At 38.4% G+C, this 14,988-nt stretch overlaps 1 protein-coding gene across 1 annotated transcript in view; it reads left to right on the top strand.

Moving 5' to 3' along the window:
• The window catches only part of PIK3CA (phosphatidylinositol-4,5-bisphosphate 3-kinase catalytic subunit alpha), a 75,681-nt gene that overhangs the window by 19,198 nt on the left and 41,495 nt on the right, over positions 1 to 14,988 (top strand). Inside the window, exons 2-4 of the mRNA XM_063441053.1 lie at positions 2,115 to 2,536; positions 4,452 to 4,661; positions 8,514 to 8,764. Of these exons, the coding sequence (XP_063297123.1) occupies positions 2,185 to 2,536; positions 4,452 to 4,661; positions 8,514 to 8,764 (813 nt within the window). The 5' untranslated portion in view covers positions 2,115 to 2,184. The remainder of the gene's footprint in view (positions 1 to 2,114; positions 2,537 to 4,451; positions 4,662 to 8,513; positions 8,765 to 14,988) is intronic.

Raw genomic sequence — 14,988 nt, forward strand, 5'->3', positions numbered from 1 at the left:
GTTCATCATTTGAATTGATGAGCTGCTTATACTTAAAAATATATGTGGCCTTTGAGAGGTAATTTGCAGTCCTGAGCTGCTAAAATGAGACTTGGGCCCAGCATCCACTTTTGAAAAATATGGAAGTGGTGTGTCTCCAATGTGCCCCTTCAACATCCACATAACCCTGAAAAAGGTACACATGGGGGTATCATTGCACTAAGATGACATAGCTGAGCAACATATTGGGTGTTATACTGCCATAGCACACATAAGGATAACAAAATATACAGTAACATCTCCAAGTGTGTGTCAAAAAGGCAGACAAAAATCCTAATTGCAACGAGACTTGGTACAAACTAACAAAAAAATGATCCTACACTAATATTTAGAATATACCTTTTGAAATACCCTGGGGTGTCTACTGTAAGAAATGGTAGGCCTTTGTGGGGTAGTTTGAATTTTAAACCTGCTAAGATGCTTGGAAATTGCACATAGGCCCAGCGTCAAAGTTCGGTAAAAACTGATATGGCTTGGTCTCCTATATGGCACTGTAGCTTCACGAAATAGTGCCAAAGACATAAAATGGGGGTGTCATTTTACTCAGAAGACTTAGCTGAACATAATTTGGGGGGTATGAACTTAGTGGCACATGTGAAGTATGCAATCCATATGTAAAAAATGCACAAAATTATTTTATACCACATACTTTGGCATCTATTAGTGAAAAAATGCGGGCATGTTAAGGCACAATATCCACCTTATGAGATACCCGGGAGTGTCTACTTTTACAAATGGTAGGCCTTTGGTTTTTTTTTTTTTTTGAAAAGTCAAACTGTTATAATACCCCAAATGGAAGCATAGGCTCATTAAATCCGTCTCTCAAAATTCTACTGTGAGTACTGAAAAGGACAGGTCTCCTATATGGCACTGTAGCTTCACGAAATAGTGCCAAAGACATACAATGGGGGTGTCATTTTAGTCAGCAGTTGTAACTGAACACAAAATAAAACTTTGTACAGGAATAGCACACACCAACTTTACAAAATACACATGAGAAGTTTTGTTATAAGTTTGCGTGCCAAAAACTCCCCCAAAAAACAATTTTACTCCAATATTGAACGGAAGTGTGCACACTGAGTGCGCATTCCTTTCAGTCCCGCCGGAAACCGGAACCTGAAATTGAAGTTCCTGTACCGCGGTGCGCTCTGTTAAGCCGGCCCACGCTACAAGACAGGTAAGTAAAGCTTCATATTCGCTCCATAAGATGCACAGACATTTCCCCTCACTTTTGAGGGGAAAAAAGTGCGTCTTATGGAGCGAAAAATGCGGTGTATATATAATTTTTCCTTTTTTTTTTTTTCTTCGTGCACCAGATATCAGAATCTGGTTGCATCCACTTTGTACTTCTATGTTCATGATGTCTGCGGTTTGACACTCTGTAGGATTCTAATGGATTGTGAGTGAATTGGCTTAGCAGCTGAAATGTAACCTTGCTTAGCTCTGCCCCTTGCCATCATGCTCTACGTAATAAAAAATAGTTCCTACATTTTCTTATGTATAAAAAGATAATTATGGTGAATGTAAAAACAAATAAGAAAAACAATGGTAAGTAAAGGGGCAGTGAAGGCAGATTAAAAAAAAAAGCCCTTCAAGGCTGTTTTAATTTCTGCTGGCGTCTGTGTGGTAGGGCAGACCTGACGTAAGAAATAAAACTATTCCTAAATGGTTTCACTCCTTACACTGGGAAACATCAGAGTGCTGAAGTGTGTAATCCAGTACCTGCCCCTCACAGCAGCTGTGTGACAAACGTTTTGTAATGCAACAGAAACCCAGTGAACCCGAATGGGGGAAGACCTGATATTAAATGGTCTGTTTCCTGTGGCTGCTCTTCAAGCTACTCATTGGAACTCTGCTGGTCACACTCAATCGTCAAGGCTCAGTTTCTGCTTACAAAATCTGAGAATGCAAGTGAAAAATGTAAGCACTGACATTGCCATATATATTATGTTACTATTTTCCTTATGCTAAAATGTGTTAAAAAGTAGCAAATACAGAAGCTGATACTTAATTGTGCTTGTTAATTATCTGAGCTATTTTATATTGAATATGTATATATATTTGGTTTGTTTTAGGTCTTTGCAAGAGAAATGCATCGTTAGTGCAAGTCATCTCAAAATAGGATAACCAAAAACTGTGGTAATTATGCCACCAAGGCCTTCATCGGGTGAACTATGGGGCATCCATTTGATGCCCCCTCGAATATTAGTGGAATGTTTATTACCAAATGGTATGATGGTGGTCCTAGAATGCCTCCGAGAGGCGACACTTGTGAACATAAAGCATGAACTTTTTAAAGAAGCCAGGAAGTACCCTCTTCACCACCTACTTCAAGATGAATCATCTTATATTTTTGTGAGTGTTACACAAGAGGCAGAAAGAGAAGAATTTTTTGATGAAACGCGGCGTCTCTGTGACCTTCGGCTGTTCCAACCTTTTTTGAAAGTGATTGAACCTGTTGGTAACAGAGAAGAGAAAATTCTTAATCGAGAAATAGGTAAGATCTGTTTTGACGTTGAGCTCAGAAATGGGTTAACATTATTTTGTAAGAAGTAATGCAAATCTAACAATTTGTGTGTCCTAGTGGTTGGTATTTTTTTCTCTTTTACAGGCATAGAAGCGGAAGTGTTTGTATATGTTTCAGGTCTCAAAGTTCCACATCTTAAGATGCTAGCTATTCCTTAATTTTGCTGATCATAAACCATTGGGTATAATCATTGCCTTCAGGCATTTTTTTTTTTTTTTTTTTTTTTAATGTAAACTCTGAAAAGGCAGTGTTTACATGAAAATGCCTGAAGGCAATGATTATAGCCACCAGAACAACTACATTAAGCTGTAGTTGTTCTGGTGACTATAGTGTCCCTTTAATGAAGAGACATGCCGTATTTGTTGAACGAGGGCACCTCTCTTAAGCCCTCCTACTTATTCAATTTCTTTTTATCAGCTTCCCCCTCTTCTTTATCACTTTTTCTTTTCTTTTTATTTTTTTATACCTCTCTCAAACGCTCCTCCTTCTCTTACTTTCAAACTTCCATCTCTTTTTTTTTTTTTGGCAATTTTCTTTTACTCCCTTTATTTTTACAGCTCTCAAACTCTCTTCATTCTCTCCTTTCTTCAGACTTTTCAGCCCTCCTCCTGCTCCTCACTGATGCTGCTTGCACACACAAAGTCAAATCTCTACTCCATAGTACACAGTGCAATAATATTACATTGCAGAAAGATTACAGTTCAGTCTAAACCTGTTTTTAGACTTGCCTTTATCTTCAGGAACTGAGTTCCTGATCCTCTTGTCTACTCCTTGCCACAAATTCTTCTTCTCTTCTTGTTTGTGCTCCAATGCACGCTCTGCTTCCTGATCCGTGGACTGCTGACACAAAATGGTGGCACATCCAGAAAAAAGTTCATAAAGGCGGGAGTTCATAAAGTGAGACATTCCTGTATCTTTGTAGTTCAGCAATTGCATTTAGTTTCATTCATGAATGTGGCTACCATTATCTACACTGGGATGTTTCTGGTATATTTTTTTTTTTCACAATTGTTTTGTGGCATAAATAAGATGTCCAGTGGAAATTAGCCTTCAGAGGAATGACTATGGATAAATGTTTATAGAAACTTGCAACTTGCCTCAATTGATATTGTAGAGTCTACTATATATCCTTAGACAATTATTCTCTACCATTTTTACGTTATCTGAATAGAGTAACAGTCCTTTATTATCATGTTATGTAAATATAAAAGAGAAATGGATTATTGTAGAATAAAAGATATGCAAAAATATTAGAAACTTTTGCGTTGACATTTGTTAACCAGTGTTAATGTCATTGGAAATGTGCTCAAAATGTTCATTTGCTTGAGGACCCCAATCGCTCTTCCTAGAAATGCACTGTGGTACTCTATCGCTAAAGAGATGCTAAATGGTTAAACGTGTCAGTTGCCTCACATGTGCAGTAGACCTAATGTTTCTCTGTGGAGAAGCATTGTATTGATGATCTCAGCCAGCAGAGGAGGGGCAGCCACAGCTAAAACTAAAGCAGCATGACCTGAAATGTAAGTCGAACTTCAATATATTTTTCATAGCGGAAGAATCCATGTATCTAAACTGCTAGGAAGAAATTCTTGCTGTGGTAAATGTTTTTTTTTTTTTTTTTTTTTCCTCTTGTTTTTACTCTGCTATTTACAAAGTCTCTAAATGTAACCAAAGCTTTCACCCAAAACCTATTGCATTGTATGACATTGTTTAACCCGTGTATGTATTAACTGATAGGCTAGGATTTTTTTTTATTATTATTATCTGCTTTTGTAAATGAATGACTGGGTGCAACATTTAGACCAATGTTTAGTAAGTTTTAAACTAGTGGGGCTAAAAAAAAAAAAAAAAGTTGAATCATTTTTTTTGTTTGTACTTTTCAAAGGGTTTGCAATTGGCATGCCTGTTTGTGAGTTTGATATGGTAAAGGATCCAGAAGTTCAGGACTTTCGTAAAAACATCCTTAATGTTTGCAAAGATGCAGTAGAACTTCGTGATGCTACTGGTCCTATCAGCAGAGCGTTGTACGTTTATCCTCCTAATGTTGAGTCCTCGTCAGAGCTTCCAAAGCACATAGAAAGTAAACTTGACAAAGGTAAGAAAAACAAGTACAATTTTAATGTTTTTAATTATATAAAGGAACACTTCAAGCACCATAACCACTTAACTGTTACTATGAGTGCTCTCACACAACTGCATTTGAAGGAGTCAAACCATTTTGGGACATGTTGACTTCTTACCTGGGGTGGGGAAACGATTGTAAGCTCTAGTGGGCAATGAATAGAGCACGAGATACATTATTTAAAAAAAATAATGTAACGACCGTTTCAGCATAAAAGGGAATAAAATCCGTTTAGGCGATAATCCCCTTTTTGAGAGACAGGCACAGCTACTGCAGAACACCAAACTCCCGAACTGGATACAAGATAACACTCCGAACTGGAACAGCTGAACAAGAAAAGCATACAATCCGCTTACACTCCTGGCAGTCAGCTTACAATCCAATTCCCCCCAAGAACGAGACGACACTTCATTTTGAGGGTTAAACAGGAACTCAGGACTGGCTCATCCAGCCTGGCTTTTATTTCCAACTCACACATACAGGCCACACCCAGGGGGAGGCATAAAAGAACCAATGACATAGATGTTACATCCCACACATCCCCTCCCCTTAGTGTGACACATAATCCCATTATGCATACAGTTTAAAATATACTTTTACACAACTTTCATAACTTTAAAACCATACATCACATTCACATAAAAATACATATCCACAATCAATCCATTCAGGGGAACAACATATTAAAAAATGGCATGGATCAGACCAGGTGTTCAAAAGTTAGTAAAGTATCTTTTAAAACCCCTAGCTTTCCAGCTTCCTTCTCTGTGCTGGAGAAGTAATCCAATTACCTTCCAGCACAGAGACAGACTCCATTAACCACATGGTTACAGAAAGACATCAAAACACTTTAAAATACAGAAAGTTACTTTTTATCCATAACACACAGACATTTCACATATCCCCAGATAGCTGGGATCTGAGCGCACAAAACTACCGAATAGCGCGCAGATCCTATTCACACAGTACAATTGCCATGGAGCTAAAGTCTTTCCCATAGTCTTTCATTATATGAATAGGCTCCATGGTATAGCTATCTGGGGTATCACATTCCCATAAAGTCTGGTCCATAGTCCAAAGGCAGCAGGCGGGCAACCAGGCTTCTCCAGTTCAGTGGCGAAGTTGGTTTCGCCACAAATAAAAATTATAATAATTAACAAATTGTGGGAGTCTCAGCCAGGGTAGGGGTTTAGCTCCTACGTTGCAGTTAATTGAGCAGTGACACTTAAGGGGCATGATCTATATACCAAAACTGCTAAATTGAGCTAGTGTTATGGGGAACTTTACACTATAGGCATCTTAGTTAAAGTGCAGTTTCTTCTGGTGTGGCTCTGTTACATGTAAAGGCATAAGTCTGATCTAATTTTATGTACCATTCAGTAATATAATTTCAAGTATACTACATTTCCTTGCTGATAATCCACTTATGAGATTTCCGTAACCATAGATGGAATTGAAGTCAAATCCTTTATCATTTTTAATATAAATACAGGGCACATAGGTCTTCAGGGTAACTGTATATTCCAGGTACAATTTACAGAAGTGTCTTGTTCTACCTCAGGCTACTGGATTTCATACAATGAGTCTTGTTGCAGTATAAATACAGCATTTATGCCCAATGGCAAATTAAAGTCTTATTGCTGGTTCCATGCAGTTACATATGGCCTTAGCAGCTTGTATTTGTATGAAGGGCAGTTCCTTGAGATTGGTATTTTGAAAGTTTGAAACTTTTTTTTTTTTTTTTTTTTTTTTTTTACACAAACAATAAAATTTGGTGAATTTTTCAAACTTTTGTTTTGACTTGATATTATTCACTTTATCAGATTACTGAAAATTTATGTTGTATAACATATGTAAAGCTCTGTATATGTCGTACCTGATCTGACCATTATTTTATCCAGAAGATTGTGTTTTAAACCATGTACTGTACAGTGGTTAATAATACCCTGTAATGAACTGTGCAGTTTGGGGCCCCTACTATCAGGTTAGTGCTGGGACAAGAAAAAAATAAACTATAATGCCTTGACAAGTTTGTGCTGGGGTACAACCAAGTTCTTCTGTTTACATGCCTGCTACGTTACTGCAAAATGCTAGATATCTAACGCACATAGCCAAGTAGTGGCAACTGTAACGCATTAACAATGTGAGACTGACCGGACACCAAGACATGATGCCTAGTTACCCTACCTGCGCTCACTGCGCTAGGAATACCTCCCTAGGAGGCATATATCTCACACTACACGACCCACACATATTCCCCAAGCTAAACCCGCCCATGGGACGAGTATCCAGCGGACACCAAAACATAGAACCAACCTCAGCTTAACAAAGCACTATTTTTCTTACATACATATATAACGTTAATGCCTGCCTATCAAGTACGCCTGACAGTCACCTGTTACCTTCTCGCTGACAGATATCGCTTTGCTTTGGTTCGGGTAGCGGAACACTGCTTCTAGCGACATAACACATAGCTGAATCACAACACTATAGAGAGAACTATGCCCGGAGTGAACAGAAAATGTATACACACCACAGGCAGGCTATGGAAAGGTTAAATGGTGTAAGACACCCCCCAGCTTGAACACACATAATTAATCTTTGAGGCACCCCCCCTCAACCAACTACTGCTACTAAGATATCTAAGCCTCTATTTTGGATGTATTAATCTGCCTTTATAACAAATATGTACTACGTTCTTTTCTTTTATACTTTGATACCCGTTTTTGCTATCTCCCTCTATATTACCTAATAACACCGCAGTGAGAACTGTTACCAATAATGCAGCCAGAGATCTACCACCCCGGTTACAGACCTACTTATAGCAGTGTATATATATGTAAATAATAACTGGTGAGCTGCTGATAGTATCCAGACGTTCCTAACCATAGGCAGTTAAACCAGCGACAGGCATACCGTATGCCCATTAAAATAGGAATCGAAAGCTTCCGGTGTAATAAAACCCCATGAGCTTACACTCTTAAGTGGTTGCCACTCTTACACGCCAGCGAACTACTGACAGCAAAACCAGACCGGTATGACTTCCTACTTAGTCTAGCCGCTACAGGACTGGACATCGTGTTTCTCCTTATTTCACCTAAAATACCTGTTTGTTTATTGCATAGACACTTCAACCTAGCTTGAGTTCTAATATTAAACCATAATGAAAAATGTGCAGCAGCTTTAACGAATGCCATGCTATAACGTATGTTGATAAGTGAATGTATGCTGTTGTGGCATTCTATACGTGTTTGTAAATCCTTTGCACAACAAAAATAAAGAATTAAAAAAAAAAAAAAAAAAAATTAAACTAAAAGATACATAAAGCTTAAGTGTATAAGGGGAAAAGGCTATATCGAGATTCTGTAAACATCCATAAACCATTTGAACTTCAGTCTCTTTTTTGTGTTTTTTTATTTATTCAGAACCCACCTAACGCTGTCTGTCTCAGATGTCCTGTGTCACTCTTTTGGCCTGTGTGTTTATGCATATATTTATACATACTATTTTCATCCTTTTAAAAGAAACCCTCCAGGCACCATTACCACTACAGAGTTCTATAGTGGTTTCGGTGTCACTATTACACAGGCTCCTCCATTAGAGTTGGAAGCTCTCTGAATTGAGCCAGTGCGGGGAGTGTGGTATCTTCCTTTTCACTGCTAAGCATTTTAGTCTAGCCACAGGACAATGTCATTGTATAGAAGCACTTTGCAGTCAACCAAACACACACCTACCTACCTGCGTCTGTAAAAAAAACTAGACTATGATTTTTCCCTTTTTTTAAATAAATGCTGCAATATTTCATTGATTTCTGCATTCTTGCAGGCCAAATAATTGTGGTGATTTGGGTTATTGTTTCTCCGAACAACGAAAAACAGAAGTACTCGTTGAAGATCAATCATGATTGTGTGCCAGAGCATGTAATAGCTGAAGCAATCAGGAAAAAAACAAGAAGCATGTTACTATCCAGTGAACAATTAAAGCTGTGTGTCTTGGAATACCAAGGAAAATACATATTGAAGGTGTGCGGCTGCGATGAATACTTGCTGGAAAAATATCCTCTCAGTCAGTATAAGGTGAGAAAAAGTGTTTCAGGGATGTGTTCTCTTATTTCTCTTCAGGGATGGCTATGAAATGTACACATGACTACAGGCATACCCCGCTTTACATACACTCACAAGTACAGACATTCCCGCGCCTCTTCTTCTGTTTGGGAGTGAACAGTAAATTGAAGGTTCTATTCTCGCCCGCAGCAGCTCTGTTCAGTGTCATTTGGGCAAGAACTTTTCACACCTTCTGACATGGCACAGGTTAATCATCTCAAATGTATAATGCCTACTCCTAGCTGAACATATTTTTTCTGTCAATACATTGTCCATATTCTGCAGTCGGCTGCCATCCAGTGAAAGGGTTTACCCTGCCATTTTCTATAACTATGACTTAGCAGCTTAGCTGCATTAGCCACAATTGTTAGGATTCAAAGTTAAACCATACATGCTTAAAGTGATGAAGAGGTTTTCTAAACAAAGTGTGCAACTAAGCTGCTAATAAATACAAATTGGCACTGTATTGAAAGAAAATGGCCCAGTGGGCAGGTTTATTTTACTTTTCCTCCCAGGGGCTGTCAGATAAGTAAAACATTAAAGATAAATCTGGAATGAGATTTTTATTTTATTTTTTACTATTTGTTTTAACTAAATAAAAGCCCACTGGAAATCACTAACTAAATCACTGGACATAAAATCACTGGAAATCTGCAGTTGCAGTATCAGTTATGCCTGAGAATTACTATTGTAATGCAGTACATGTATTGGGAAGTGAAAAAAAGGTATTGCTTCACTTTAAATACATTTTCGTTTTACATACATGCTCTGGTCCCATTGTGTACTTAAAAGTGGGGTATGCCTGTATTCCAGTCTGCCATGTATTTATTTTTACGTGTTTTATATTATGTTGACACATACAGAAATCACTTTCCATTGTTTGTGGCTTGTTACATTCCTTTAACAGGAGGTAAATAGAGAATCCAACACTTTAGACTTTTCCATTTCCTCCTTTTGCCAAATAAGAGCAGAAAGCAAATTTTAGAATTAGTAATCTACCTCAAGGGATCACAATGCAAGCAGTGAAATTATTTTAAATAATTGTATAAGCATAGGTGGACTTATCAGCTCCCAGTGTCTTATGAAAATACACGTGTTTGCTAAACATAACATTTATATGAAACAGAACATGAAAAATATTTTTAAATATTGCCATATTTTATTGAATGTTCTAATATTGCAAAAAAGTTTGATATGTCTGTCTGTGAGTGTGTGTTTAGGTAACTGTCTCCTTTCCGATCGCATAGGATTTCCCCATGCTTTGCTGGTCTTGCTGAAACAATAAATCTTGGAGGTTCATGCACATGTGCAGTAAAATGCTATGCTGTGCCCGTCAGCATCTCCTCATAGAGATGCATTGAATAAATACATGTCAATGGGGAACATTCAACGCCTCCATGCAGAGTATGGATATACTGAGTGCATGTGATGCATACTGTGCAGCACTGGACTGAGAAGCACCTCTAGTGGCTGTTTGAGTGACTGTCACTGGAGATGTGAATAGGCAGCAATGTTGTAAAAGGCAGTGTTTACATCGAGAAGCCTGCATGGACAAGCTGTAGACAACAGAACCACTGCATTAAGTTGTAGTTGTTCTGGTGATTATAGTGTTCCTTTAAGAATAGTTATTTTTTTTTTCGTTAAAAATGCTTTTAGTTTAAATTTTTTTTAGCTGGCTCCTAGATTTCAAACAAATTTGTCAAGCCCTGGTTTATTACACACAGGTTTTCCTTGCTTTATTTTGGTTTGTATATTTGATTAACCCCTTCCCGACCAAAGACGGAAATTTTCCTTCAAGCTTGTCCTTGCGTGAAGTACCCTTGATGGAAAATTTCCGTCATTTACTAAAGTTAACCCCAGATCGCAGGCTTAACACTCACCTGGTCTGCCTCGGTATTCGAGACAGACTGGGAGCACCCGTTCGTGCTGTCAGCTGGGACTCACAATCTGCCTACCTGCTCTTCCATGGTCAGTGTGAAGTGCAGGGAGACGGATCAGTGCTGATCCTCTTCATCCTGTGTGGTAAAAAAAAATTAAATCCCACCCCCTCTTTCCTCTGCTTTAATAAAATTACCGTATATACTAGAGTATAAACTGAGTTTTTCAGCACATTTGTTATGCTGAAAAAGACCCCCTCGGCGTATACTCGAGTGAGGGTCTGTATTATGGCAACTTACATTGTGGTCCGGGGGGGTTGGGCCAGCAGCAAGCTGTTACTTACCTTTCCTATAGCTCCTCCAGCTCGCCAGTGTAAATCTTGCGAGTCCAGTGGCCGTTAGAGCGTTGCAACGGGTTACCATAACAACGCTCCGCGCAGCACGCAGACCACGAGATTTACACTGGGGAGCTGGAGGAGCTGCAGGCAAGGTAAGTAACAGCTTGCTGCCGGCTCCCCCACTGCTCAACCCATACCACTGGACCACCAGGGAATTATATAACCCCCCTCCCTGGCCAGGTAACAAGCAGGGGAGGGGGGACAAAACACAAAGTTAAATAAATATTTACATAATAAATAAAAATAAAATACATACAAATATTATTATTAAATTAATAATGTCACATAAAGGTATTATTATAAATTATAGTTAAAGATTTTATAAAAAAATTAAAATAATAAAAATGCCCCCACCCAGTTTACACACATACTACACATACTACACAACAACCAATATATACACAAACACACACTCTGCATTCATTATATGCACACTACACAAACACACACTCTGCATTCATTATATGCACACTACACAAACACACACTCTGCATTCATTATATGCACACTACACAAACACACACTCTGCATTCATTATATGCACACTACACAAACACACACTCTGCATTCATTTTATACACACTACACACACACAGCATTCATTATATGCACACACTGTAAATAAATATTCAAAAACATTTAACCTACTGACTCCTCAATTAATGTAATTTTATTGGTATCAATTTTTATTTTTAAATTTACCAGTAGCTGCTGCATTTCCCATCCTAGGCTTATACTTGAGTCAATACGTTTTCCCAGTTTTTTTGTGATAAAATGAGATGCCTCAGCTTATATTCCGTTTGGCTTATACTCTAGTATATACGGTAACCCCATCCCTGTTAAATGGCCAATTGGCAGGGACTACATTTTACTGTCATCTGATTTTTATTTATTTATTTTAACCCTCAGGGGTTAAATAAAATGCATTAATTAATTTAAATACCGTATATACTCGAGTATAAGCCGAGTTTTTCAGCACATTTTTTGTGCTGAAAAACCCCAACTCGGCTTATACTCGAGTCAGAGTCTGTATTATGGCAATTTGCATTGCCATAATACAGACTGGGGGGAGAGGGGTGCTGGCAGAGCTGTACTTACCTTTCCTGCAGCTCCTGTCAGCTCTCTCCTCCTCCGCGCCGTCCGTTCAGCACCTCGGTCAGCTCCCAGTGTAAGTCTCGCGAGAGCCGCGGCTCTCGCGAGACTTACACTGGGAGCTGACAGAGGGAGCTGCACAGACCGCGCGGAGGAGGAGAGAGCTGACAGGAGCTGCAGGAAAGGTAAGTACAGCTCTGCCAGCACCCCTCTCCCCCCACTGAACTACCAATGACATTGGACCACCAGGGAAGGAGCCCCCCTCCCTGGCCAGCTAGCAAGCAGGGAGGGGGGACGAAAAAAAAAAAGATGATTAAATAATAAATAAAATTAAAAAAAATAATAATATAAAAAAAATTTAAAAAAATAATAATTAATAATATATCAAATGCCCACCCCCACCAACACATACACAAACACACACTGCATCACACACTGCATCACACACTCACACTTCATTCATATACACACACTGCACTCACACACACTGCACTCACACACACACTGCACTCACACACACTGCACTCATGCACACACACTGCACTCATGCACACACACTGCACTCATACACACACACTGCACTCATACACACTGCACTCATACACACACACTGCATTCATTATATACACACACTGGAAATAAATATTCAATTAATATATATGCACACACACTGCACTCATACACACACACACTGCACTCATACACACACACACACTGCACTCATACACACACACTGCACTCACGCACTGCACTCATACACACTGCACTCACGCACTGCACTCATACACACTGCACTCATACGCGCACTGCACTCATACGCGCACTGCACTCATACGCGCACTGCACTCATACGCGCACTGCACTCATACACGCACTGCACTCATACACGCACTGCACTCATACACGCACTGCACTCATACACGCACTGCACTCATACACGCACTGCACTCATCCGCGCACTGCACTCATCCGCACACTGCACTCATCCGCACACTGCATTCATACGCACACTGCATTCATACGCACACACTGCATTCATACGCACACACTGCATTCATTATATACACACACTGTAAATAAATATTCAATTAATATAATTTTTTTAGGATCTAATTTTATTTAGAAATTTACCAGTAGCTGCTGCATTTCCCACCCTAGTCTTATACTCGAGTCAATACGTTTTCCCAGTTTTTTGGGGTAAAATTAGGGGCCTCGGCTTATATTCGGGTCGGCTTATACTCGAGTATATACGGTATTTTAAAATTTATATATTTAGCTAGCTGGGGTGGGTGGAAGTAAGTGGGGAATTGGGGGATTTGGTGTTAGGCTAGCTAGGATTTAAGTTTTTAAAATAAGCTTTAAAAAGTTTAAAAAAAACACCCCCCCCCCCTTTACCCAGTCTAAATAAAAATGAACCCCTTCCCTGCCAGTTGATCACTGCCTACAGTGATCAAAATACAGATCACAGTATTATACTGTGATCTCTTTTTTTTTTTAACCTGAGAATTAACTTTTATTTATTTTTTAACCCTCAAGGGTTCAATTTATTTCATTAATTGTTTAAATATTTTAAAATTGTATATTTTGCTAGCTGGGGTGGGTGGGAAAGTGGGGAATTTACTGTTAGTGCTGCTTACTGCTAGTTAGGGGTCAACGGTAAAAAAAAAAGTTTATACATTTTTTTACAAGTGTTAAAGTTAAGAAAGTTTAAAAAATGTACTAATAAAACAGTTTAGAATCTAGTTTTAAAAAGTAAAATCATTTTTAAAAAGTAAAAAAAAATACATTAAAAAATGCTCATTACCACTACATTTGGAACATACTAGCGAAAAAACGATCCCACACTAAGGTTCAATATATGCCTTTTGAATTACCTCTTGGTGTGTTCTTTAATAAATAGTAAGTCTTTGTGGGGAAGTTTGAATAACCAGCCAGCTAATCTACTCCAAAATGGAACATGGACCCAGCGTAAAAACTTCACAAAGTTTGAAAAAAACTGACTGCGTCTCAAATTTGCCCCTTCAACGTCCACATTTACCTGGCAAAGGTACATACAGGGATATTGCTGAACTCGGACAACATAGCTGAGCAACATATGAAGGATTATACAGTCGTAGCACACATAAGGTTTGCAAAATATACTGTGCAAACTCACTGTGTGTGTCAAAAAGGCAGAAAAAAATGCTTATTACCCACTACACTTGGTACAAGCTAGCGTTAAAATTATCCCACGCTAAAGTTCAAAATATGACTTTTGAAATACCCTGGGATGTCTTCTGTAAGAAATGGTATGCCTTTATGGTGTAGTTGGAATATGTAGCCTGCTCAAGTGCTCCAGGAATAGCACACACCAGCTTAACGAAATAGACATTACAAAAACCTTGTTATATGTGTATATGCCAAAATAGAGAAAAAACTAAATTTTACTCCAATATTTAGCAGAGATTGGCGATAAAATGGCTTCGCAAAAAGTGTCAAACTAACCTTAGGTAAATAGCCTGTGATGTCTACTTTATATAAATATATACTTTTGTGTGGCAATTTTGTTTTCTGGGGTGACTACTAAACCTACAAGGCAAACATACCAACTTCTAAAATTGTTTTACATAAAAAAAAAAATTTTTAGTCCTTGTATTTTGTGACCTGTAACTTAGAAAATAAGCTGAAATCCTATACATATTATGTACTCTCTAAATCTAGACACATAAATTAATTTATTTTGAATTACTTTTTCTAAGCTGGGCATATTATGCACACACTATTATTGCCAAAACTATTGAAAAATAAATATATATTTATTTATTTTTCCCCTTTCTTGGCAATTTTTTAT

The sequence above is a fragment of the Pelobates fuscus genome, chromosome 2, assembly GCF_036172605.1.
Source record: "Pelobates fuscus isolate aPelFus1 chromosome 2, aPelFus1.pri, whole genome shotgun sequence".
NCBI lineage: Eukaryota > Metazoa > Chordata > Amphibia > Anura > Pelobatidae > Pelobates > Pelobates fuscus.